The 24180-nt window shown below is 52.4% G+C and overlaps 1 protein-coding gene across 3 annotated transcripts in view; it reads left to right on the top strand.

The window, feature by feature from the left end:
- The first annotated feature begins 847 nt into the window (after positions 1 to 847).
- The window catches only part of Adora1 (adenosine A1 receptor), a 31862-nt gene continuing 8529 nt past the window's right edge, over positions 848 to 24180 (top strand). Inside the window, exons 1-2 of one of the 3 annotated variants that reach the window (XM_071600165.1) lie at positions 848 to 937; positions 1784 to 2181. In XM_071600165.1, the coding sequence (XP_071456266.1) occupies positions 1841 to 2181 (341 nt within the window). In that variant the 5' untranslated portion in view covers positions 848 to 937; positions 1784 to 1840. Of the gene's footprint in view, positions 938 to 965; positions 1105 to 1191; positions 1451 to 1783; positions 2182 to 24180 lie in introns of those variants that run through there. The other 2 variants (XM_071600164.1, XM_071600163.1) reach the window with 2 other exon arrangements.

Below are 24180 nucleotides of genomic sequence, written 5' to 3'. Positions count from 1 at the left end.
TTTTTACGCTGGTCATCTTAGGATTTGTCTTGTGACCTTTTGGAAGTCCCCTCCATTCCTGAGCCTGCTTCTTTATCTGTAAATACCAGGGGACTGCACTAGATATCTTATGGCTTAGGTGTTGTGCTCTGAAGAGGGAAGAGGAGGAAAGAAATGCAGCATGGAGGGGGTGACCCGGGCAGGGATGCTCTTGGAAAGCCAGGTCACTTTCCTGAGCCTCAGCATCCCCATCTGCAAAATGGTAATTGCTAATAGGCTCTGAAAGATGGATGAGAAAGGAATTTAGTGACTCAGTACAGAGTCTGCGGAGTAATGTGTGCAGGAGGATGTGAGTTCCTAAGAATAAGCAGAGACTGGTTTAACTGGGAGAGCAGTTTGAGGATTAGGGGAGAGTGCCAGGGCTGCCAACCCATGGCCGGGCGGGGGGTTGGGGTGGAGGGGCATTCTGGAGCCCTGCAGGTGAGTTGTTGCGCTGGGAGGATGGAGGGGTCTCTGGAGACCGGACTAGGGCTCCCAGCGTGTCGCATTGAGAAAGAAGCGAGTGGTCTTTCGGTCCGGTCCCGAGACTGCGTTCCCATATCAGACCCTTCGAAAAACTCAGGTTTTCCCAGCTTTTCTCACATAGAATCACATCCTTTGTTTAGAGGAGGGGGTGGGGGAGGAGACGGAGGGAGGGGCCCGCGGGTGCCGCTGCCGCCCCCGCCCCCTCCGGTGTGCGGAGCCCGATTGTCGCTCAGCTCCCGCGCCGGGGGCGAAGGAGGCGCCGGCGCCCCAATCGAGTCCCCCCTCGCTCTCATCCCCCTGGACCTAACAGGCCAGCCCTGGATTCTCCGGGCATTCCTGGAGCGAGTGGCTGCTGAAGGCGTAGAGGTGTGGGGACACTTGGACAGCAGAGTTCAGGTGGGCGGGAGCTCTGTCAGCTCTGGTGTGACCTTGGGTAAGTCTGTGCTTCAGTTCGTCCCTGAGGCTTCCAAGTGAGGGTCCAGGAGAGGGCTGAATGAAGCGCCTGGAATGCCCCCTTGGGGCAGGCGGTGGGCACGGGTTCCCGGCAGAGCTGGAGCAGGACCAGGAGACTGCTAAGAACGGGCACTGGCAATATCTCAGGTGGGTGGCCGCAGGCAGATGTGCGTGCGCGCTAGGAAGTGGGGAGCCTGCGCTCGGGCACGGTCCTGGCCTCAGTCCCTCAGCCCCACGCCTGCCACCCCAGTCCCAGGTGCGAAACAGGGGCACTACCTCTTTAAAAGCGCCCGGGGCCAGCCTCTGCCGCACCATGTGATTGCTTGAAAGGCCGGGCTGGGAGCGCTGCGGCGGGAGCCAGAGGACGATGAGCTGCCGCGCGGTGCCCAGAGCCCAGCCCTGCCTGGCGCGGCCCCGGAACTCTAGGCGGCACGGCGTGCCGGGAACTTTGGGCACCACCTCTGGGACCCCCTGCCGGCCAGCAGGCAGGATGGTGAGCTCCCCGCATCCTGTTCTGTGGACAGGGGTGGGCAGAGCGGGCAGGGGGACCCGGGCGGAGTGCGTGTGCTGGGAGCTCTCACACCTGATACAAAAGCCAGTGGCGGAGAGAGCGCTGCTATTTTAAGTTGCTGAATAGAACCTCTGGGGATGATAAAGGGAGGGGACAAAGGCTAGGCATAAAAGGGCCTGGGTACATTGGCCAGCCCGGACAGGCACTGGATGTGCCAAGTAGGGCGCATCTCTGCGGGGCAGTGGGAGTTGCGGGGCTGCCTGGCTCCCCTCCTCCTCTAGGCGGGCCTCCCCACCCCAGGCTTCCTAATTACAGGTGCCTGCCTCGTGCCCCGTGGTGCCTGTCTGCTGATGTGCCCAGCCTGTGCCGGCCATGCCGCACTCCATCTCGGCCTTCCAGGCCGCCTACATCGGAATCGAGGTGCTCATTGCTCTTGTCTCCGTGCCCGGGAATGTGCTGGTGATCTGGGCAGTGAAGGTGAACCAGGCGTTGAGGGATGCCACCTTCTGCTTCATCGTGTCTCTGGCGGTGGCTGATGTGGCAGTGGGTGCCTTGGTTATCCCACTGGCCATCCTCATCAACATTGGGCCACAGACTTACTTCCACACCTGCCTCATGGTGGCCTGTCCTGTTCTCATCCTCACCCAGAGTTCCATTCTGGCTCTGCTGGCAATTGCTGTGGACCGTTACCTCCGTGTCAAGATCCCTCTCCGGTGAGTTCACAGCAGTGAAAGGTACTGGCAGCAGCACCCCATCTGCCTGGCTTGAGGGCCATCTAGAGAGGATGAAAGGTAGAACATAAGATCCCAAGCAAGGCAGGTATTCTCTGGGTCATTGCACCCCAGCTCTCACTCTGCCTTTCTGTGTTCTGTGCCGTGGTGTTAGGCTGAGCTGTGGTTGGAGAAGCACGAAGGGGTTGGATGGCTGGAGAATTGTTAACCTGGTAGTGCCCAGGATCCCAGTATGGAAGATGCTGCAGCCAGGGAACCCAAGGCTGCCCGTCAGACTTGAAATGGAGATGGAGGATTTGGAGAGTACACCAAGACAGGGCAGCAGTGAGTGCTGGGGGTGGGGGTACTAGTTGAATTACAGCAGTCCTGGGGAAAAAGAAGAGGAAAGCTCAAAGCTAAGGTGGGGGTGAGGATGTGTGAGGGGGGCACACTAGGGCCAGCTGTGTTGATGCTTCTCCAACCAGACCCAGGCTGTCTCCCTGAAGGCATTCTTCAGCTTTCACATTCTCCAGGTGTCTCTGTGCCAGCCGGCTCCACCCTCTGGGGCTGTCCTGCTGAACCCAGCAGTCTGATTACCTCTGTCCAACTCCCACTAATGGGATCTCTATTGCGGGCAGGAGGAGGGGAAAATGCCAGCGCCTGCTCCTAATGTTCCTCCTGTTCTGCTGCAAAACTGTCTCTCTCTCTCTCTTTCTCTGTTGGTTACAGCAGAGGCCCTTGTGCTGCTTCCAGGCTGCAGAGTGGGGAGCCTGATGGTAGCAGTCCTCAGTGTGGGTGTCCAGTCTACATTGGGTCTCCCTACCCAGGCCTGCCAGACCATAATCTCGTCACCAGGCAGTGCCTGGGCCACCAAGTGCCAGCAAGTGCCTGGGCACACTGCCAGGAACTGGCCTTGCTAGGGTACCCTTGTGTGCTTGCCCCCTCTTTACATTCTTGTAACCAATAGATTCCTTTTCTAATGGGAAACTCTGGCCATCTCCGGCACCTGCTGTCCCCAGTGTAGCTTCCTAGACGCTCATATCTGGGACATGGGGCCTCTGGTCTCACTTGGCAACTTGCCTGGGCAGGCTTGGGCACTCACCGTGCTCCCTCTGGTCACATTGTACACGTTTAACTTTTCCAAGCCTCTTTTTTGTGCTACTTTTTTTTTTTTCCTGTTCTCACCATGGTCCTATAAGGGAGGTAGGGCAGGAGCTGGGAAAGGGGAAGCAGGCTGGGGACTTGATCCAATCATCTTGCCCTCCTGCCCTCCTGCCTCCATGCCCAGCACCATGATACCAATCTCTCTGCCCTCTCTACCTCCCTCACCATCACCAGTTTTCTCCAGGAAGGTGGGGTAAAGACTGCTGCTCAGGGGAGACAGGAATGCAGCCCCAAGGCCCCATGAGTTCAGTCTCTGTGGGGCCTGTCCAGATGACGCTGGACGTTAGATGGGCTGACCCTTGCAGCCCGACTGTTATAACTAAGTGTGGTGCATTAGGAAATGTTTGCAGATGTAGAAAGGCCATTCCTCAATTCTGTCTGCTGCGTGGGTGCCAAGGCAGATCAAAGGCCCTGTCCTGATGTGACAGATGTCACGGACTGTAGAATGTGCCCTGTTTGCCCTGTGGGGCTGGGCCTGGGGATGGCTGTGTTCTTTTAGGGGATAGCTGCTATTGCTTTAGAGCTTGGGGTCTTGCAGGGCTGTCTTCTGAGGGCTGAGACATGGATATGCATAGAATCTAACACAGGTCTGGGCTTGAATCCTTGCTATAAATGTCTGCCTCTGTGACCTTGAGAAAGTCACTAATTTAACCTCTTTAAACTTTAATTTCCTCATCTACAAGAGGGGACATTAATAATAGTACCTACTGCTACATTATGGGAATAATATGAACTCATACATATAAATCACTCGAGACTGGGGATGTAGCTTAGTGGTAGTATGTTTGTCCAGCAGGCTCAAGGCCCAGGGTTTGATCACAACACTGCAAAACAAAAGCAAAACCAAACAAGCAAACCCTTAGTACTATGCCTGACATATTATATGCAAGCCATAAATGGAAGGTTTATGTTAGTAGTTTTATTATCATTATGAATAGGTGGCTCAAAGTGGGACTGGATAGGAAAGCCCTGTCTCCCTACCCCAAATTCTCGTACTCTTATGCAGCAACACACACACACACACACACACACACACACACACTCTTCCAAGGAGGTGTGAAAGTACTGTTACCTTATATCTATACCTCTTTCTTCTCCCCTGGTGAATCACTGGTGTCTCTAGGGCAGTGACCCTGGCAGTGACAACGTCTTGTCTGCTTCTATGAATTGTCCAGAATGTCCACCCAGCTCAGTGTCTAGCCCCTGGCAGACATTTCATAAATGGTGGTTGAATTGTCTGTTTCCAGAACACATTCAGGTGAGCCTCAAGCAAGCCTCTCAGGTATCTAACCTGTAGCTGTCTTGCTGTGGATTAGGTCTGCCCCCCATTCTATCTCAGGGCCTGACCACAGCTGCCCCCCCAGCTCAGCGTGGCTCTTCCACTGCTGTTCACCAGCAGTGCCTGGGAGTGCCCTATCCCATGGAGAGCAAGCAGAGCTCCTGGCAGTGGTGTTGGCCTACTCTAGATCTTTGCCTGACACTGCCCAGGTGTTGTGTAGGACATACAGTGTGCTCTGCTCCCCTCTGGGCAGCTGGAGTCAGTAAGCTGCCAGGTCTGTGAGACCCCTCTCAACCAGAGATCCCCAGGCATCCTGCTCCCTGCCCTGACATGTCAGTCAAAAGTAGATGTGGCCTTGGGCACTAAGAAATAATCCTGCCAGGCACAGGTGGGCATGTCTGGATCATCTGGGTACAGGAGTCGGTGGGTTCTTCCGGAGCAGGGCATGGGTTGGTCAGTCAGCCACAAATCTTATTTTCTTCCACTTGGCAGAAAGCCAGGGGAGAAGAGAGATTCACATCATGTGGTGTGAGCTCCATTTACAAATACAAAAAAAAAAAAAAAAGTTTGAGTTGTTGAATCATCAATAACCTGTGGTCATTTGCATGTGCTTTACATGTTATTTGTATAGCGCCTCCATATGTTTGGTAATCGATACCTTATTCCCCTCACTCCTACTTCTAGGGAATCTTCATCATTCATTATTTTCTCACCTAGAGATTTCTTGGTGGCATTCTGTGGCAATGTGGTGCCTACTCCAGGGACCTCCCTGACCAAAGCCCTCTCAGTGAGAAAGAGACCCTAGCAAAGGCTGCCCATGACTAGATGGGCTGGAGTAAAGTGAAGGGATGGTGGCTGTTTGGACTCAGTCAGACTTGAGTTTGAACCTTGCTGTTACCAGTTAGAAGTGCAACCTTGGACAAATTATTCAACCTCTTTCCTGCCATATGTTAAATGAAGGGGTTGGATTCAAGGTCACTAAGCTCCTTTTGACTCTTAACTTTGTGGGTTCTTCCTTATCCTGATTCTTGCCAGTGCTGCTTGGGATCCTGGGAGGGCTTTTTATTGTGTTTGCAGCTCCTAGTGAGGCATAAAGCTGTCTTTATATGTTCTATCTCATTTGATGTTCGTCGTCTCTCAGGAGTGGAGTTTATTGTTATCCCCATTCAATAGACAATCCTGTAGATGAACTGAGGTCTGAAGCTCTGGAGGTTCAGCGGTTTGCCCAGACAAACAGCAGAGGAGCAGAGGCAGGCTTGAACCCAGGCCTATCTACAGATGCCTTTAACCTTCAGCCTCAGTGATCTTGCATCAGCCCCAGAAGCTGAAGGATTTATGGATGAGCTTCCCCCAAGCTGTCTGTGGGGTGATTTTTTTTCCACTGACTTTTGCCAATGGTCTCTGCACTCTGCTCAGCCCACATTCAGCTCCTCCCCTCCTTCTCCACCTTCACTCCAGTGGGCAGTTGAACCCCTGGCAACCTTGCTTCTGTCCACAGCTGGAAGCCTTCCCAACTGGGAGGCAGGGAATCAGGGAGGCTGGGCTTGCTGGGCTGAGTTTGGGCAAGGAAAGAAATCTGGTAGATGAGGGTGTGTTTGTCTTAGGCACCAATTTAGCCTGGGATTTCTTGGCAACTAAAGTGCCTCATATGCCATTGCACCCCAGCAGGTATCTATGGCCTCTGGGTCCCAGTTGCTCTGAGGTCTCCATCTGCTTCCAGGAGAGATAGACTGTCTCTAGATCCTCTGTCTAAGGATGTATTAGTCATAGGCCTAGAGTGTCTGAGATGAAACAACGGTGGAGAAAGCCCTGGAGCCCAACCCCTCACACTTGCAGACTGACGAGGAAACCGCTCCCCAGGGAGAGTGGGAGCTCTTGTCTCCTCCCAATCCAGACTCTTGTCCTCCTACCTGTGATGTAAGAGGCTAGAGCAGGAAGAGAAATCACAAGCTGCTGGAGGTACAGAAAGAAAAATGAGTGAGATCTGCAAATCAGCCTTAGGCTTGGAGGGGGAATGTGATGGAGGGAAGTCACTTTGTGATGATGATGATGATGATGATGATGATGATGGCACTGGGGATTGAACCCATGGGAGTTTTACCACTGAGCTACACTCTCAGTCCTTTTTATTTTTTAATTTTGAGACAGGGTCTCCCTAAGTTTCCCAGGCTGGCATTGAACTTACCATCCTGCCTCAGTCTCTCAAGTAGCTGGGATTATATTATAGGCTTGTGCCACCACCATTAACTGTTCACTTTGTGATTTAAAAGGCCATTTTTTTTCTCTGAATTGGGGTATTCTTCGGGTGGGTTATGCCTAGGAGCACAGGTGCTGTGGAATCATCTGGATCCCTTCCCCCACGCATCAGATGGCTTATGGAAAGTCTCTGAGAGCCTAAGGGGCAACCTGGCCAGGTGTCAGCTGCTTGGAAGCAGAGGAATGGCCAAGACGCTCTGGAAACCTCCTTCTACCCGTGGGTCATAGTGTGGACCCATAAGGGCTGCACCCTGACATTTGATGTTTGTTTCTGAGCATAAAAGCAATCCGTGTGGATAATGAGAAGTATAGGAAAGAACAGGGATGATAAAATCACCAGCAATCTGCCACCTACAGAGAACTACTGTTAACATTTTGATGTTCCAGAAAATTTTCCACACACATGAATGTAGATATAGATACATTACTTTTACGTATCGACAGAATCTATCTAAAAATGGTTTTATAAGCCAGGCGTGGTGGTACATGCCTGTAATCCCAGCAGCTTGGGAGGCTGAGGCAGTAGGACTATGAGTTGAAAGCCAGCTTCAGCAACTTAGCAAGGCCCTAAACAACTCAGTGAGACCCTGTTTCAAAAATAAAAACATTAAAAAATGGTTTTATATTCCTTTTTATTCACTTACCATTTCCTTGTGTCAATTAAAATTATTTTTAAGGACTTTATGATGATATAACACTGGATTGTATGATTACTTATCTTTTAGATCTTGTCTGAAATAGCTCCTCTCTAGGGAATCCTTCCTTCACCTCTCTCTGACCAGATTCATTTTCTGTTAGATGCTGGGATTGGGTTTATTCCTTCCATGGTTTACTCCTTCCATGTTACTCACGGCCCAGGGAGTTTCTGGGCTTCATAAGGCCCACAGAGCCAAGGCCAAGTCTGCTTACATACCTATGTATCCCCCATGCCTGGTGCAGAAACTACAAACATTTCTGGAACAAATGAATGTTTTAATATTATATTTATTCATTCTTAAATTGGTGGCTATTTAGATTGTTATCATTGATTATTATTATTATTATTATTATTATTATTATTATTATTACCAAAAACACTTTGATGATTCCCATTGTTTGTGGGGTCAGAGTCAAGGTCAAGCACGGTGGTTTGTGCCTCCTGGTACACAGCACAGTCTCTCTGAGGATGTTCTTTTGAGACTGTTTCCCAATTCCTTTCACCCCATCACCCCAATTCCTTGCCCACACCCTCCACACTGCAAATCCCTGAGGGGCACTTGATGTTTTTCACCCCAGCTGCCCTTCGGGGCTGGGGAGGACAGGGCAGAGCAGGTCCAAGATCTGGCCCTTATTGCCTGCTCTCTGTTCCCTGAGGCCTTGGCCTCTTCTTGAGGAGAGCAGCCTCCAGACTGGAGGGCCAGTTCTTGGTTGACCCCATTTGGCAGGGGCACAGATGTATGGAGCAGAGACAAAGGAGGTTGAAGCACACACCACCTCTCCTTGGGCTGCATGAATCACTCCTTCAACCTTGGCCTTGTTAACTCAAGCCCAGGAGAGGTTGCCAGTTGAAAGGATGGAGAGTGGGGGTGGAGAAGGGGAAGGAATAGGAGGCGGGAAGGTAGGCCTTGGCACTTGTGTCTTCTTAGAAACACTGATTTGAAGGTAGGCAAGGAGATGGGCTTCCCTAACCCTGAAGGAGAAGAGGTGAGGCACCTTCTCTGTCTTGCCCCATGCCTTGACAACTTTTCTATAGTAGGAAAAGAGGTATGGGGCTGGGGACTAGTGACACCCATTTATCTATTTCATGTGCCTGGCATGGCCTGGTAAGGGAGATTCACAGCCTGGTTTAGTCACTACCTCTGTGAGCTCTTAGCCACTGTAGAGATTATGGATGTCTGCAGACCAAGGTGGCCAAGGAGACCTTCCTGGCCCGCCTGTGGTAGGAGTAGGGGACATAGGAGACTGGTACCTGGCAGGTTGCAGTGCTGAACCCCAATCCACATTCACTATCTAAAGCCCAAGTCACGAGGGAGAGGCTCTTGGGGACTGTCTTCCTGCTACCTGCTTCCAGAATTTCTCTGCCTTTTGGGAAAAGAGGGCAACTGATCACCTTCGCTTATCCCCACCCAAGACCTATTGTAGACAGATCTATTTGTTCATTCATTTGAAAAGTATTTTTTTGAGTGCCACATATGTGCTGGGCACTGGTATGGATCCTTGGGAGTCATTCCTTAACAAAACAGATCCTCGTGAAGCCTGCCTTGTCACGGGCTGGGGGACAGATGCCAAATAATAAACACAATGCTTAAATTATGTAGAATGCTAGAAGTTGGGGTATTGAAACAGGCAAGAAGAGCAGGGAAAATGGGATTGGGAGTGCAAGGCCAGGGGGAAGAAAGGGTTGCCACTTTAAATAGGATGGTCAGGGAGGCTCCATGGAGAAGGTACCATTTGAGCAAAACCTGGAAGGTGAGGGCATAGGCCATGCGGACATCAGGAGAATGTGCCTGGCGGGAGAGATAGCTAGAACAAAGGCCCTAGGGTAGGAATGTACTTGAAGTGTTCGGTGACCAGCATGGAGTCCTGTGCCTCTGGAATGGGGTGATAAAAGAGGAGAGTGGCTGAAGATAATGAGCCATTGGTTGGCCCACATACGACCTGGAGGCCTCTGGAAGGGCGTGGGCTTTTATTACGAGGGAAATGGGAGCCATGGCAAGGCTTAGAGCAGAGAAGGGGCAGGGTCTGCCCTAGGTTTTAGAGGATTGCTGCTGTGCTAAGAACATGCTCAGGGCAGAGGTGCAAGCAGGAGACCAGCGAGGAGCCATTACAGCCACTACAGACAATGGGGGCTTGAATCTGAATCATGGCAGAGGAGGTGGTAGTAAGTGGTTAATTCTGGATGTGAATTTTTAAATTTTACCTTTTTATTGAAGTGAGATTTTCATGCAGTAATGTAAATGTACATACATCTTAAGTGTGTAGCTCAATGATTTTTTGTTATATGGATATACCTATATAGCCACCACTGGATTAATACTTACAATATATTCTATACCCGAAAGGGTCCCTTGTGCCCCTTTCAGTCAGCGCTCTCCAAAGGGTAGGCACTATTCTGACATTTATTCCCATAGATCGATTTTGCCTGTTATGAACATTTATAAATGGAATTGAGCAGCAGGTACCCTTCTGTGTCTGGCTCCTGAAGCCCAAATTTAGGGCTGAGACTCATCCCTGTTATGTGAAACAGCAGGCTTCTCCACCCCGCTCCTGCTAGAATTCAGCATATGAATGCACTATGATTTGTTTAAATGCTGGATCTATTTTGAAGAAAGAGCCAGAGACTTTGCTTCTGGCTTGGATGTGGGAACGAACCTATAGATTGAATATGAGAAACAAGAGTCAACGTGACCACTTTCAATCCGAAGCAACTGGGAGGATGGAGTTGGCATCATCCAAGATGCGAAAGGCTGCAGATGGTGCAGGTTTGGGAAGCAAGCAAAGGAGTTCAGACTTAGCTATGTTGCACTTGGAGTCTCACAGATCCCTTAGTGGTGTGTTGAGCAGACAGTGGGATATAGGAGGAGAGAATTCAGGAGAGAGGCCTGGGCTGGGGGATATAAATGTAAGAGCCACTAACATGTACCTGGGGTTGAAATTCACAAGGCTGGGTGAGATCCCCAAAGAGACACAGTACAGATGAAGAAGAGAACCAAGGACCAGGCATTGAGAAGTTGGCAGGAAGAGGATGCCCCAACACATTGAAGACGAACCCCAGATGTAGGAGGAAACCCCAGAGACAAGTGTGGTCCTGGAAGCCAAGTGCAGAAAGTACATCAAAATGGCGTGAGAACTCAGCTATTTCCAATGCCACCAACAGGGAAGTGAGATGAGGACTCAGAGGTACCACTGAGGGAGGCCAGGCCATGAGTGACTTAGATAAGGGCAATGTCAATGTCAATGTGTGTGAGGGCCACAAAGTCTGATTGGAGAAGGTTCAGGAGAGAAGAGGAATAGATTGAAGGCCACTGGTTTAGATGACTCTCTCAAGGAACTTCGTTGTAGAGAGCCAAGTATCAGGGCAGTGGCAGTCAGGACCAGTGGGGAGCAAGCATTTTGCTTTGTGTTTTTTTTTTTTTAAAGATAGAAGAGTGTTTCGTATGTTTGTGTGCTGGCTGAAATATCCAGAGGACAGTGGAACACTAACGATGGAGCAATAGAGAATTTCTAGAGTGACGTGTAACCTAGCAGGGTGGGGAGCTAAGGTGTACATGGTGGGGTTGGCCTTGGATGGACCCCAGAGGCTCTTCTGTGTGCATAAGTCGAGGTGCAGATGCTGGAGGTGAAGTTCTCTTCTGACTGTTGTGGCTTCCTCAGTGAAGAGGGAAGCAGGGTCATCAGCTGAGAGGGAGGGTGCCGAAGGAGGTATTGGGGGGAGGAGCAAGTGTGAAATAATTCTGTAGGAAGTGGGGAGTGACTAGTCTCGGGACATCTACTCTAATTGGGCGCAGCATGAAGGGCCCACCTGAAGCTCACAGCGGTGAGTTGGAAGTGAGACTCAGCCACACGGCTGTGTGTTTATCACCGGCCATGTTCAACTATGCAGGTGCAGGCGTGGAGAGGGCAGGGGGCTCGTCCATCCTTTGTCGGTTCAGAAGTACCAGATTCCTGCTGCCATTAGGTATCTTATCATGGTCTAGAAGTTGGCTTTGGTCCCTGCATTCATGGAACTTAAAGACTAGTTAAGAGACAGTAAATAGACCTGTCAACAAGCAGGTAGGCACAATTATCATTTGGGAAGAATTTGAGGGAGGAAACCACCTTGGTATTCTCTGTGTCAGTTCTTTGCTGGTGTCTCCAAAACCCTCTGTTGACATCCGGAGGGACCCATAAGGGCTCAGGGCTCAGGTAGGGCCTTGTAGGCCATGTGGTTCATGGTCAAGAGTTTAGATTTTATTCTAAGTGTACTGAAGCCTCTGAGTGGTTTAAGCAGGGAATGTCATAATTCAAATTACATTTTAAAAAGGCCAAAATTCCTTAACATAATATTAGCAAATTAAATCAAGTGATATAAAAATGATAATATATCACCGCCAAAATGGCTCTTCCGTGTATGCAAGAGTGACTTCACATTTGAAAAAAAATCAATCAGGGTAATTCACCACATTCGCATGAGAAGATCAGCCTGCCCGTGTGTGAGGACTGACCGCAGCGGCTAGGAGAGGACCAGAGGGAGGCGGGTTGGGACTGGGGCAGCCGGTGGGGGGGGCGGGCAGTGGCGAGTGACAGAGATGGAGAGGACAGGCAAGGTTTCATACGTGGTAGAGTGAGAGCCAGCTGGGAATGAATGCACTGGCTGTGCGGAGCAGGGAAGGACGCACAGGTGACTCTCTGGTTAGTGGGATGGCCCCTGGTGGAGGACGGTGCCATTTCTGGAGATGGGGAAGGAAGAAGAAATTGAGAGATTTGGAACCTGTGAGGTTCACAATGGAGGTGAGGTGACGGCAGGGTCACTGGCGGTCGTCTTCCTTCCTTCTCCTGCGGGGTCGGGCAGATGGACCCCTCCTGCCTCACATGGTCTCAAGGACAGTGTCCTTCAAACCTCCAGCAACCTTCCTGGGCACCTCCAGCTGTTCCATCTGCTCTCCTCCCCCTCACTTCTCAGGAGGCCATTGGCTTCCTTAGACTGGGGTGGGAGGTCAGGATGTGTGACTCTGGGCTCCACCAAACAAAGGAGACTGCAGAGTTGGGGGTCCTGCCCTCTGAGGGGCTCCAATCAGCCTGGGAGACAGTGGTTTCTGGGACAGCGAGGGCCCACTCCCTAACCCAAGCCTCCACTCATCCTCAGTAGCCCAGTCCTGGACAGTGTGCCTCATTTCCTCCTGTCCCTGGAACCCACCTGATGGCCTGCGTTGGGGGTTGTGTTGACCCCTGTACAGTGGTTGTCCCTCCCAGCAATCAAGGTCCCCTCACAGCTGCCATGGGACACTGAGTGGCCCAGTTTCTGCTAGTGTAGCAGAGAGGGTGGTCTGGCACTAAGCAGGCAGCTGGAATACTGGCCCTAGTCCATCCCAACGGCATGGCAGGCAGCATGGGGACCCCAAGCCTGGCCTGGGGACACGCTGTGTCCCTGTCACTCCGGCCTCCTTGTAAGCAGCCCTTTCACACAGAAACCACCTCCTTTGCCTTGTGGAGCAGAGAGCTTTGCAGTGCAGTTGGCAGCAGTGGCGTGGGCACTGCCTGCTCTCACCGCCTCCTGGCTTCCAGTTCTCAGCTCCCCGCCCCTGGCCAAGAGCGGCTTCCCAGCCCTTTCTCTGTCCCCATGGAACCCAGGGCTCTGGCAGGCAGGACCAGTAGCTCCCCAGAGATCCTCCTGGGGACAGGAGAGAGGAAGGTCTGTTTAAGAAAACTCCTGTACTCAGATATTTTTAATGATCTGCCTTCCAGAAAAAGCGTCTCCCTCCCCCTGTCTTACGAGGGTGTCTAAGTGACATGAGGAGTAAGAGCAGTCTCTCCAGACAGACAGACCTGCAGCAAAATCCTTCTTCAGGCACTTAGAGCTGTGTTCTCTCGGATAAGTTACTTAGCACTGTGTGCTTCCATTTCCTCTTCCGTAAAATAGGTTTCTTAATACTTCCTTTCCTCGGCCTGCTGTGAAGCTTAGAGATGATGATGTCCAGGGGCTAGTGCATAGTAGGCGCTCAGTACAGGGGCCATTACTATTGTTAAATAATGCAAAGCTTATTTTTTATTTACCATTTGATGTTCTGTGACTCAACGTTATGTGGCTGTTGTGATCCCCCTGGGTTCAGGTCAGTGTCAAAACAAGGTTGCGTGCACTGGAAGGCTGGGTGGGGTCCGTCCCACTGTCCTGCTCACCAGGGCCAGTGGTTAACACATACCTGGCTGGCACTTAGTAAGTATCTTAATTAATGCAGGAAAGAGAAGAGGCTCATCTGGAGGAGGGAGGTAGTAGAGGGGAAGAATGGGGCCAGGTCGGAAAGTCAGTTGGGTCTTCACATTTGCCCACACGGGGCAAGGGCAGGTGACGAAAGGCCACTCGGTGAACATGTCCCTGTGAGTTAGAGGTTGGAGTACAGAAGGCGAAGGGCTCCCCAGGCTCACCCAGCCAGCTAGAGGGTGAGGATCCTGGCCTCCTGGTCCCCAGCTCAGCTTCCCCATCCCCTGTCATCCCATGATGACTGTTTGTATGAGGCAAAGGGTGGTGAGGGTCCTCTGCCCTCCCCGGTGCCCTCGTGCCCCCAGGAACTCATCCTGGGCAGCTTCTATGGGTGCGGGCCTCTGAGGTTGCTGAAGCAAGCGCTCCCTTGGGGTCTGGCAGCTCTAACTTGTCTTGGGCAGGAAATCATTCAGTGTGTTTGGGGACTGGCTGGGCTCCACAGACACACCTGCCAATGGTCCCCTATAAACAACAGTGCCCCACCCCCGCATTAGGGACTGTGATACAGCAAGGCATACAGGGTGCAGGGCACTGTCGGCCCCCAGGGCTGACTGCAGTCTGGGAGCAAGGGGTGTGCAGGTATGAAGCCCCACCATCACCCCCACCTCTGACTACTCCCAGGTGTGTGTTCACACAGGCTCACGTGAGCGTATGTGAGAGTGCACACATGCATGTGCAGGGGGCTACTGCTGTTGGTTTTATGTCAAAGAGTAACTCTAGGCTTCTAGAACGCCTGTTCAGTCTGTTCACCCACTTCTCTGACCACCCAGTAACTTGCTCCCTCATTTCCAGGGTCCCAACAAGAGTCCCTGCCAAGCCAATTTGCTTGTGCCCACCCAGCGCTCACCCTCCTCCCTGACACAGAGACACAGTTTACATGTCCAAGTCCATGAGTACTTCTGATGACTCCGGTCCTGTCCTCAAGGGCCCAGGCCCTAAGTCTAATAGGGGAAACTGACAGGTGCTAGCAGGAGGCACACAGGCCAGTTGGATGCTCAGTCCCACGCCTCCTTCTACCTGTGATCCAGGCTCACTTCCCTTTCCCCTGGCCAGCCACTTCTTAGCCTATCCAGGCCTTGGAGTTGAGAAGAATGAGAAAAGTCTAATTCCTCCTCCTTCTTGAACATGCGCCTCCTCTAGGAAGCCCTCCTGGTTTGTCTTGAAGTTCCCACTCCTCCCTGTGCTCCTCTTTAACACAGCTCTTCCTGCCAGGGACAGTGGTGCATGCCTGTAATCCCAGCTACTCTCGAGAGGCTGAGGCAGGAGGATTGCAAGTTTAAACTCAGCCTGGGCAATTTAGCAAGATCCTGTCCCAGCGTAAAATAAAAGGGCTGGGGATATAGCTCAGGGGTAGAGCACACCTGGGTTCCATCTCCAGTACCAGAAACAAAACAAAACGAACAAGAAAAAAAACATGCCTCTCTCAAACTGAGCTGACCTGTGAGCCATGTGAGCTATTCATCTCCGAATCCAGTCGGTTGCTTAGTGCGTTTGGTATTCAGTGAATCCCTGAGTGATATAGGGTGGCTCTCAGCACCCAGGACTTGCTGGGCCTGTGCAGAACACTTGTATGAATGGTCTTGTTTCAGTCCTTGCACAATTTTATGAAGAGGCACTAGAAGTATTTTATATGAATAGTATAACATATCCCCGTTTCCACACATAAATCTGAGGCCCAGGGAGGTTTAACAACTCGCTAACGGTAACGCTGCTAAGTGTGACCAGAATTGGCGAATGAATAACTGCGTGATTGAATGAAAGAACCTGTATTTGAGCCTTGACTTCAACACTTGCTGGGCGACCTTGGGTAAATCACTTACCTCCTTGGGTCTTGGATCTGTGTTTATACAATGGGCATAATTCCAATCCCTGCCACTAAGAGTTGTCTGGGAACAGGAAGGAAGGGTGAATGGCCTCCCTGTTCAGCACTGGCTCTGGGGGTGTGTGTGTTTGGGGGTGGGGTGGGGGGTATGAATCCGGCCTGCAGCCCAGGCACTGCCCATGGGCTGGCCTGATGGCCTGGCACTGAGGGGACAGCAGGAGCTGATGTGGGCCACAGGACTGGGGACATGTGAGTGGAGGAGAGACCTGAAAGACAGAGGAGCTGTTCTGGGAAGATAGGAGGGGAGGGTCCGGAAGCAGATGGCGCTGCCTGCTTGGCAGGGGAGTTGGTGTTTGAGGAGAAAGCTCTTCCCTCGCGTGCCACGCTGCTCACCACCTGTGGCAGCTGTGGACGGCTCCCAGCTGCAGGGAGAGGAGCCATCACGACCAGTGAGCATGGGACCTACAGAAGGACAGTCCTGCCCCGGCGACCTGCACACAGGAGCAGGAGACTGCTGGGGTGGGGAGGGTGCCACTGTGGTGGCCAGGGCAGGCTGGCACTATGCTGTCAAGGACCCTGCAGCTCCGGGACCTCTGTGTAGGGGCTGGGTGTGAGGAGGAAGTCCACCCTGCAGGGAGGGGAACTTCCCTAGGCCCTGAACGTCCTGTCGCCGTGTGGCTGGGTCTGCCCTCAGCCCACAGTCAAGACCCCAAGAAAAATGATCAAGAGAAACCCCTGTGAGGAGAATCACAGACAGGGAGCCCCCACCCAAACTGGGGAGGGTCACTTCTCTCCTTGGTACAGGGAGACTTGCGGCTGGGAACCAGGAGGCCTGAATCTGGTCCGGGACTGGCCGCCTCGCCTTCTCTGGACCTGCATCCTCATCAGTAAACAGGACTCACTGTCTCTGGATGACTTCTCTGGGTGGATGCTGGCCAGAATCTAATGATGGGGACATGCAGGGTCTGACAGAGGGAGGGAGGCGCAGTGCATCTGAGGGCGGGGGCAACACATGGGCTGTGGATTCGGGCTGGCTGAGCTCGTCCCCTGATCCTGGCTCTGCCATTACTCGATCATTCTTTTGGAGCCTCAGTTTCCACATCTGCCCAATGGAACCGATGACATCTGCTTCATGGGATCATGGAGAGAAATGTGTGTGAGAACAGACGTGTCACCCATCATCTCCCTCCAGTACCACGGAGCTCGTTCCTTCCTCTTCCTGCTGTTCAGTGGGAGGGAGGGGATGGCTGGGTGGTGGCGTGCAGGTGTGTGTCTGTCTCTCTTGTGGTTGGGGTGGACAGTGTGGCTTTGGGAGTTCCTGATCCAGCACGCCAAGCCTGTCATTGGTAGGCTGGCCTTGGGGAAGTGACTTTGGTAGGGCCAGGAGGTGCAGAAAGCCCTAGGAATAGATGACAGTGTGGTCTGCCACTGTTCTGGGTACAATGCCTGGGGCACCTGCCTCCGAAATATCAGGTGGACACCTCCCTTCCAGTAACTGCTCCCTTCAAGCAGGCTGCTGCTTCCAGCAACTCTGGGGGCCCTGAGGCTGGCACCAGCGGGTCTCTAGGAAGGAAGCCTTATGGTCTTGCGGAAGAGGGAGTACTAGTGTGTTGAGTAGCTCCTTGATGTCAGGTGCAGCGTTGGGTGACCTCTTTGGTAGCATATCTAATTTTACTTAGTCCTGCAAGCCTGGTGTCAACACCCCATTACAAATATAACCATAGAGAACCAGGGATATAAGGTAATTTCAAAGTCATTACCCAACTAGTAAGTAGCCAAACTGAGATTTGAATGTGTCCCTGCCACATAACCAGGTGGATGCTATTTGTGCTAGGCCACTGTCCGCAGGGCTTTCCAGATTGTGGAGAACCAGAGCCCCTGTCCTTAGGGATCTTCTAGGCCAAAAGTAAAATCATACAAAATCTTGCAGATAGCAAGAGAAATTGGTGCCCCTAAAGAAGGCTGAGATTTCTGAGAAGTCTGGCCTGGCCTGCTGCCTGGTTTCTTTTAGGCCCTGCCTACTTTCTTTCTAGCCCTAGAGCCTGCGTGTGCTCATTTACACAGCTGCCTCAGTCACAGGTGCAGGAAAAGCTAAATCAGGAGGTGTTGCTAGCCTCACAGAAATAATCCCACGAGGCCCACGGGGCTGAGTGGTGGGGTGGGCTGAAGGGGCAGCCCAGCAGGGTCTTGGGATGGTGCAGCGCAGGTCTCAGGGACACCATGTCCACAGGAGGGAGACTGGGCTCAGTCTTAGCTCAAACACAACCAGACAAGCCATAGCCTTGGGCCTCAATTCTCCTGCCTGTGAAATGGGGAGCACACAACCTGCCCTCCTCACCTTGCCAGCTGATGGGGACTCCAGCAGGAGCATGGTTTGGTAGTGCTTTGCCAGTGGTACTGAGATATGCACTCTAGAGCTGGGGGGCAGCCTCTTGGCCCTCTCTCTTCTGCTGCCCAGCTCCCAGACTCTCTCTCCCCATGTGGGGAGGTGTGAGGGGTTGCCCTGAACAGGAGCTATGCACACACCTTTAAGTCCTGAGTAAAGAGGTCCTGGACTGGTATTGCACCCATTGCAACGCAAGTGGACTTGACCTCCGCTCGGATAGGAAAGGTGCAGCCTGGGAGTGGGCGGTACCCGATGGCGTTGAATTACACCCACCTGTTTCTCGTAATCCTACCCTTTTGCCCTTTTATGGATAAAATGTTCCATGGATTAGCTCCCCCGGGAAATAAAAGCCGAGCCTCAGAACGCGCCCCCTCTCTCTCTCCAGCCTCTCGTTTTTCTCTTACCCCCCCTCATCTTTGTGGGAGCTTGAGGCCAGGAGCCGGGAAAGCCATCCTGATGCCCAGAAAAAGGTATCCCGTGTCTGCGTGGTCATTTCGTGTGACCCCAAATTCACCCGACTGACCCTGGTTCAGTAGCCCTCAATGGATGGGGGCTCCAGGGAGGTGTTTCTCCATTGCGGCAGTAGGTCACATGGATGGATGTGTGATGGACGCTGCGGGACTCTGCTGTGTTCCTGTTTCCTGCACGATCCGGGACAATGCCATTGTTTTTCTGGGCTTCCTCCTTTACCCTCCTCCCCAAACAAGGGTGGAGAGAGCTACTTTTGTGCAGATATTGGGCTGTGTGCCACTGGATCTGGCTACTCTGTGTGTGTGGTCAAGGACGAGCAGCCTTGGCATTTCCTAGGAGCTTGTTGGAATTGCAGAATCCCAGCCCCACCCCTTCCTAGGCTTGTTGACTCATAATCTGAATTTTTAAAGGACCCAAGGTGATTCATATGGACACTAGAGTTTGGGAAACTCAGGCCGTAAAGGACACTGGGGAGCGGACCCTCAGCTTCCTCACAGCCCCTTGGGAACATCAATGCATGAACACAAAACACCTGCTTTAGGATTCACTTGAACAGTTTCAAATGCAGAGACTTGCTTGTTGCAGAATGCATTCATATATCAAAGATCAGTCGATGGATGCCGTGGCATAATCCCAGCAGTCTGGGAGGCTGAGGCAGGAGGATCGCAAGTTCAAAGCCAGCCTCAGCAAAAATGAGGTGCTAAGCAACTCAGTGAGACCCTGACTCTAAATAAAATACAAAATAGGGCTGGGCATGGGGCTCAGTGGTTGAGCGCCCCTGAATTCAATTCAATCCCTGGTTATATATATATATATATATATATATATATATATATATATATATATATATATATCCATATACAATCATTGTCAATAAAACTAAAATAAAATAAAGATCATGAGACAAGCTAAAAATACAACAGGAGGTTGGCCTGGGCTGCAGTTGCTGGGCTCCAACTCCAGCCCCTAGGTGCCTGCGCTTGGGCAAGGCCCCAGGTACCTCTGTGCAGAGGAGAGGGAGACCTTCGTCTGAGGATGGTGGTGAAGAGTGGAGGGGAGACAGTATAAAAGCCACGGCCAGTGGTACCCGTGGAATCACTGGGAGGTGGGTGGGGCCCAGAGCAGCTCTATAGCTGAGGAAACTGAGATTCTTAGAGGCGATGTGATTTGCAGACACGTCAGTGTGAGTCATGCCCAGGCCATCTCTGCCAGTCAAAAGCCGGTGGCAGTATTTTGTTGCCCTGAGCCGTGCCTCCCTGGCCCACCAGTGTGCCATGTTGGAGACCGTGGGTGCCAGCCACATAGGACGGGGACGGGTGGGAGAAGCGTGGAAGGTCAGGTCTTTGTGCGACTTGAAAGCTGGGGCCTTTCAAATGGCCCAGATTGTGATGTTTGTATCTGCTGGGGAGGGTAGCCTCGGCCTGTGTCCCCTGCTGCCACTGTTCACGTGTCCGCCCTCTCCCGTGGCTGTGGCGCGTGTCCTGCTTGAGTCCCCCAAGGCCCATTACTGCTGGCTGTCCGCGTTTTCTTTTTCCAGCTCTGAGCACGACACTTTGAAGTTTTCGTGAATGGTGGATGGAAAAAAAAAGCTCTGATTTAATAAGCTTCCTCCTCCCCCACGCACATCATAATGTGAGATTCCCCCATCCAGGGTCGCGGCAGGTGGGTGTGATTTATGGGGCTGTGCAGAAGTGGAAGAAGTGCCTGAAAATGAATTTATTGATCAGCCCTTAGAGAAATTGCCCTGCCAGGCCCCTGCTCTGGGATGCCGCCAGCAGCTACCACGCGGCTCCATTCTCTCAGTTCAAATGACAGGGTACCTCTGAGAAAGGAAAGAAGGAGGAGAAGGACTAGGAGGAGAAGGAAGAGGTGTCGGGTAGGCTGCTCCCTATGGAACCACCCACCCTGGCAATGAGGAGAGGGGCTGGTCCTGCAGCAGGAAGAAGTGTGGTTAGATTCTTGCTAACTGCTTGATAAAATGGCTTGAGATCCTGGGGCTGGGTAAAAGGGCAGGATCTCAAATGGAACTCTCTAGAATTCTATAGCAGGTGCCTCATCTGTGAGGGCTGGGCTGGGGCTCCTCTACCTGATGAGAGGGATATTGTTCAGATGAAGGAGAAGCCTCAGACCGGCTTCCCCTTGCCCTCCCTCCTACCTTATGCACATGGAAAGGGATTGTTGATATAGTTGGCTTAATATCTGCCATGTTTGTAACTGATTTTGATTCATGGTGCTTTTTCTTTGTTTTTTCTCCTCCTCTTTTACTGCCTCTTTGATCCTGATTGAACATTTTATATGATTGTTTCGGGTGCTTACTGTGTGCCAGGCTCTGTGGGAGTGCTAAGAAGATGACACTGAACTGGGCTTTGTCCTTGTCCTGAGGTATTGGCAGTTGTACCCTCAGGGAGGGAAACATCATTTTTTTTCTGATTGTCCGGTGTTGGGAGGAGGAAGGAGTCGGTCCCCACCACAGTCCAGGGCTCTACTGTGCCATCTCCTGCTGCCGGCTGCCCTGGGAAGAGGGTCCTGAGCCTTGCCTGCATCCACCTGGGTGAGCCTGGGTGTCTTCCCACCTGTTGCTGCATCTGTGCATCTGGGCCCCTCCACCCCTGGAGCTGAGGGCGGGGCTTGAGAAGATGCAGTGGCTGGTGGGGCCCAAGGCCACAGCTGCATGCTTCCATGTGCTCGCCCTGGGTGGCTGCTGGCTGGGAAGAGCTGGTTTCTGGATTGGGCCTAGCCTGGGCTTCATGTAAATGCCTGTCCCTTGTGGGGCTGGGTAAGTGTGCATGGGACACAAGGTAGAGAAAGTATCGGGAGGACTTCACAAGGACAAAACAATCAGAAATTGCTGGGGACCAGGGTTCAGGGGCTATTGGTTTGTTTGCAGTGTTAGGGGTGGAACCCAGGGGTTTGCCCATGCTAGGCAAGGGTTCTCCTACTGGGCTATGCCCCCAGCCCCCAACTGCTATTATTTGAGTTCTGAACCCCACTGACCTGGCGGCAAGTTGGGGAGAACGGCCAGAAGCTGGGAGAATAAGACTGCACTTTTTCTATGTCCCAGGACTGGTCTCTCCTTGGGTTCAGATGCAGCAGAAGGGACTGGATTTAGATTCTGGGAAGGACTTTCCAATGTAGAAGTATAAGGTCCGGATTGGAGATCCGAGGATGGGTGTGGATTCTTTCTTTGGAATGATTTCCAGGGTGGAGAGCTCTCTCTGTCCTTTCTGTCCTCCTCCCACATCCTGCCATCTGTCAAATTTTTTCCGGAACAGAGGGCTAGATGCTGTGAGCTTTAGGGAGCCTGACAGCCCAGGGCAGTGAGAACAGAGAAAGAAACAAGTCCTGTGAGAGCAGTTGCCTCCTCGCAGTAGAGCAGCCCTGCCTCCCAGGGCCTCCACCCCGGCTGGACTGACTGCTGGGAGTGGGTGGGTTACAGTCCCGTGGTGGGAAAGGGCCTCCAGATGCTCAGGGGGGAGGTGGGGGAAGGACCTGGCTTCCCCTGAGTCTGTCCCCCACCTCCATCCTCCATGCTCCATCCTCCATGCTCCATGCTGGCCACTGCACAAGAGAGATTCCCAGAAGGTGCAGCTGCTTTGGGACGCCTTGGTGGGGGGCGGGGGTCCCAGTGCTGTGCTGAGTAAGTTCTCAAACCTCCACCCGCTGCCACCCTGGACTTCAGTAAGACAGATCAGGGAACTGACTGAAGCCATAGCCAGCTGGGTGGAAGACCCGGCTGCAAAACAGAAACGAAAGTCCCGAGACTGGCCTTCCAAAGTGCAGCACAAGTCATTTTTGTTTATCTGTGTCCTGTAACCCGTTTGGTGTCTCTTTAAGAGCTGACGGTGTTTCCCAGAGAATCAGAGGCGCCCTTCTGTTGTAATAACCTGGGTCCCTGGCGCTATTTGCTGAGCGCCTGGATAAACTAACAATGCCCCTCCCCCTCTTCTTTTCCCAGTGTGCCCTGGACAAAGCCCAGGCAGGGAGACTCATTCCATGACCAAGGCCACAGCTGTTAATGGGGGGAGCCTTGGTGTGGACTTGAAGCTTCCTCCACAGCACACTTCATTCATTCGTTCGTCTTTTCCTTTGTTCACTCAACAGATGTCCAGTTCTCTTTTCTTTCCATCTTGCTCCCCATCTTCCTCATGTGGGACACGACGCATTCCAGGGAGCAGGGGATCCCTGGAGGAGCGCCTGCCTCCTGGGGAGCAGCCCCAAGCTGCACAGTGGTGAGGGGAGCTTCTCTGTGATCCTTCCTCTGCCTGTGCTGAGCTCAGCCCTCCCTGGAGGAGGGCCCACACATCCCAGAATAAGGAAAGGTGACCTGCCAGAACCAGGAAAATGTCCTATCCGATCCCTCATCCTGCAGATGGACAAAGCCCAGGCAGATGACCCCAAATGGGAAGGGTCTCGCCCAAGGCCAGCTCACTACTGGCAGCACCTGGATCAGAAAGTGTCTCCCACCTGGGCACGATGGTGCACATCTGTAACCCCAGCAGCTTGGGAGGCTGAGGCAAGAAGATGGCAAGTTCAAAGCCAGCCTCAGCGCTTTAGCGATGCCCCAAGCAACTTAGTGAGACCCTGTCTCAAAATAAAACATTTTAAAAAAGGGCTGGGGATGTGCCTCAGTGGTTAAGTGGCCCTGGGTTCAATCCCCAGTACCAAAAAAAAAAAAAAAAGAATATAGAAAGTATCCTGACTCCTGCCACATTGAGGTGTCCCACGGTAGGATTGCCCTCATTTGGATGTCCTAACTTTGGCAGCAATGGGCCCCCTCTGCTTTGTGAGCTGGGAGAATTCTGCCTCTTTAGTTCCTTCCTGCCCTGGTCTCCCCATGTGCCATCTGGGCTCCAGGATTCTTTGCTGCCTCTTGTAAGAGACTGTACTCAGCCAAAGCCAGAGAGGCCTCCGGGAAGCCAAATGACCCGGCCCACTCCCTCCCCCACGGTGACAGGCCTTTCCACTGTGCTGGAAAAGGAATTTTGCCCTTCTCACCAGCGTGGTCATCCTACAGAGACCTCGCTGCACCAGCTGCTCACAGGTCACTAAGTCCGTGTGCAGATGAGATGGTTTTTTCCGCCCACTAGATGAGTCAGAAACAGGTCCCCATGGCAGGTGAAACCATTTGGCCTTGATTCTTTCTGCTTCCCAGCCACATCCTGAGAGCTGGAGGCCCGCAGTACTGAAGTCTGGGTCCAATTCTTGAATTTACTGTGCAGGTCAGACACCTCCTCTTCAAGGACCACCCCCACCAGGAGTGGGGATGGTACCTGACCTTGGGGAAGGAGGTGGTTGCATCTCAGCATCACCTAGGGTTCTCTCTTGATGGTGCCATCCTGGAACATTCTGGTATGTTCTAGACCAGGGGAAAGGAAGGGGGTCATAAGCTATTATACCTGGAAAATGTGCCTTCCCCTTTGAGGTCCCTTTCCCTACACCCTGTCCCTGGTGGCCTCCTCTGAATCAGAACCACTCAGCAAGCCCAAACCTGTTTTTGAGGGGTGGCAGGGCACACCTGGAGAGGAGAGATGCTTCACCCCAAGGTTTTGCGGCAGAACTCAGGACTTGCTGTGTGAGCTTGGAGTCTGGGGTTTGCTGGTGGCTGCTGGAAACGTGTCACCTCATATGTCACTCGCATGTCAGGCTGGGCCTCCCCCACAGAGTTCCTTTAGGGCTGGGGCTGTGTT

Source organism: Marmota flaviventris, chromosome 12 (genome assembly GCF_047511675.1).
Source record: "Marmota flaviventris isolate mMarFla1 chromosome 12, mMarFla1.hap1, whole genome shotgun sequence".
NCBI lineage: Eukaryota > Metazoa > Chordata > Mammalia > Rodentia > Sciuridae > Marmota > Marmota flaviventris.
Note: the sequence above shows the minus strand (reverse complement) of the source record. Positions and strands in the feature narration are given on the sequence as shown.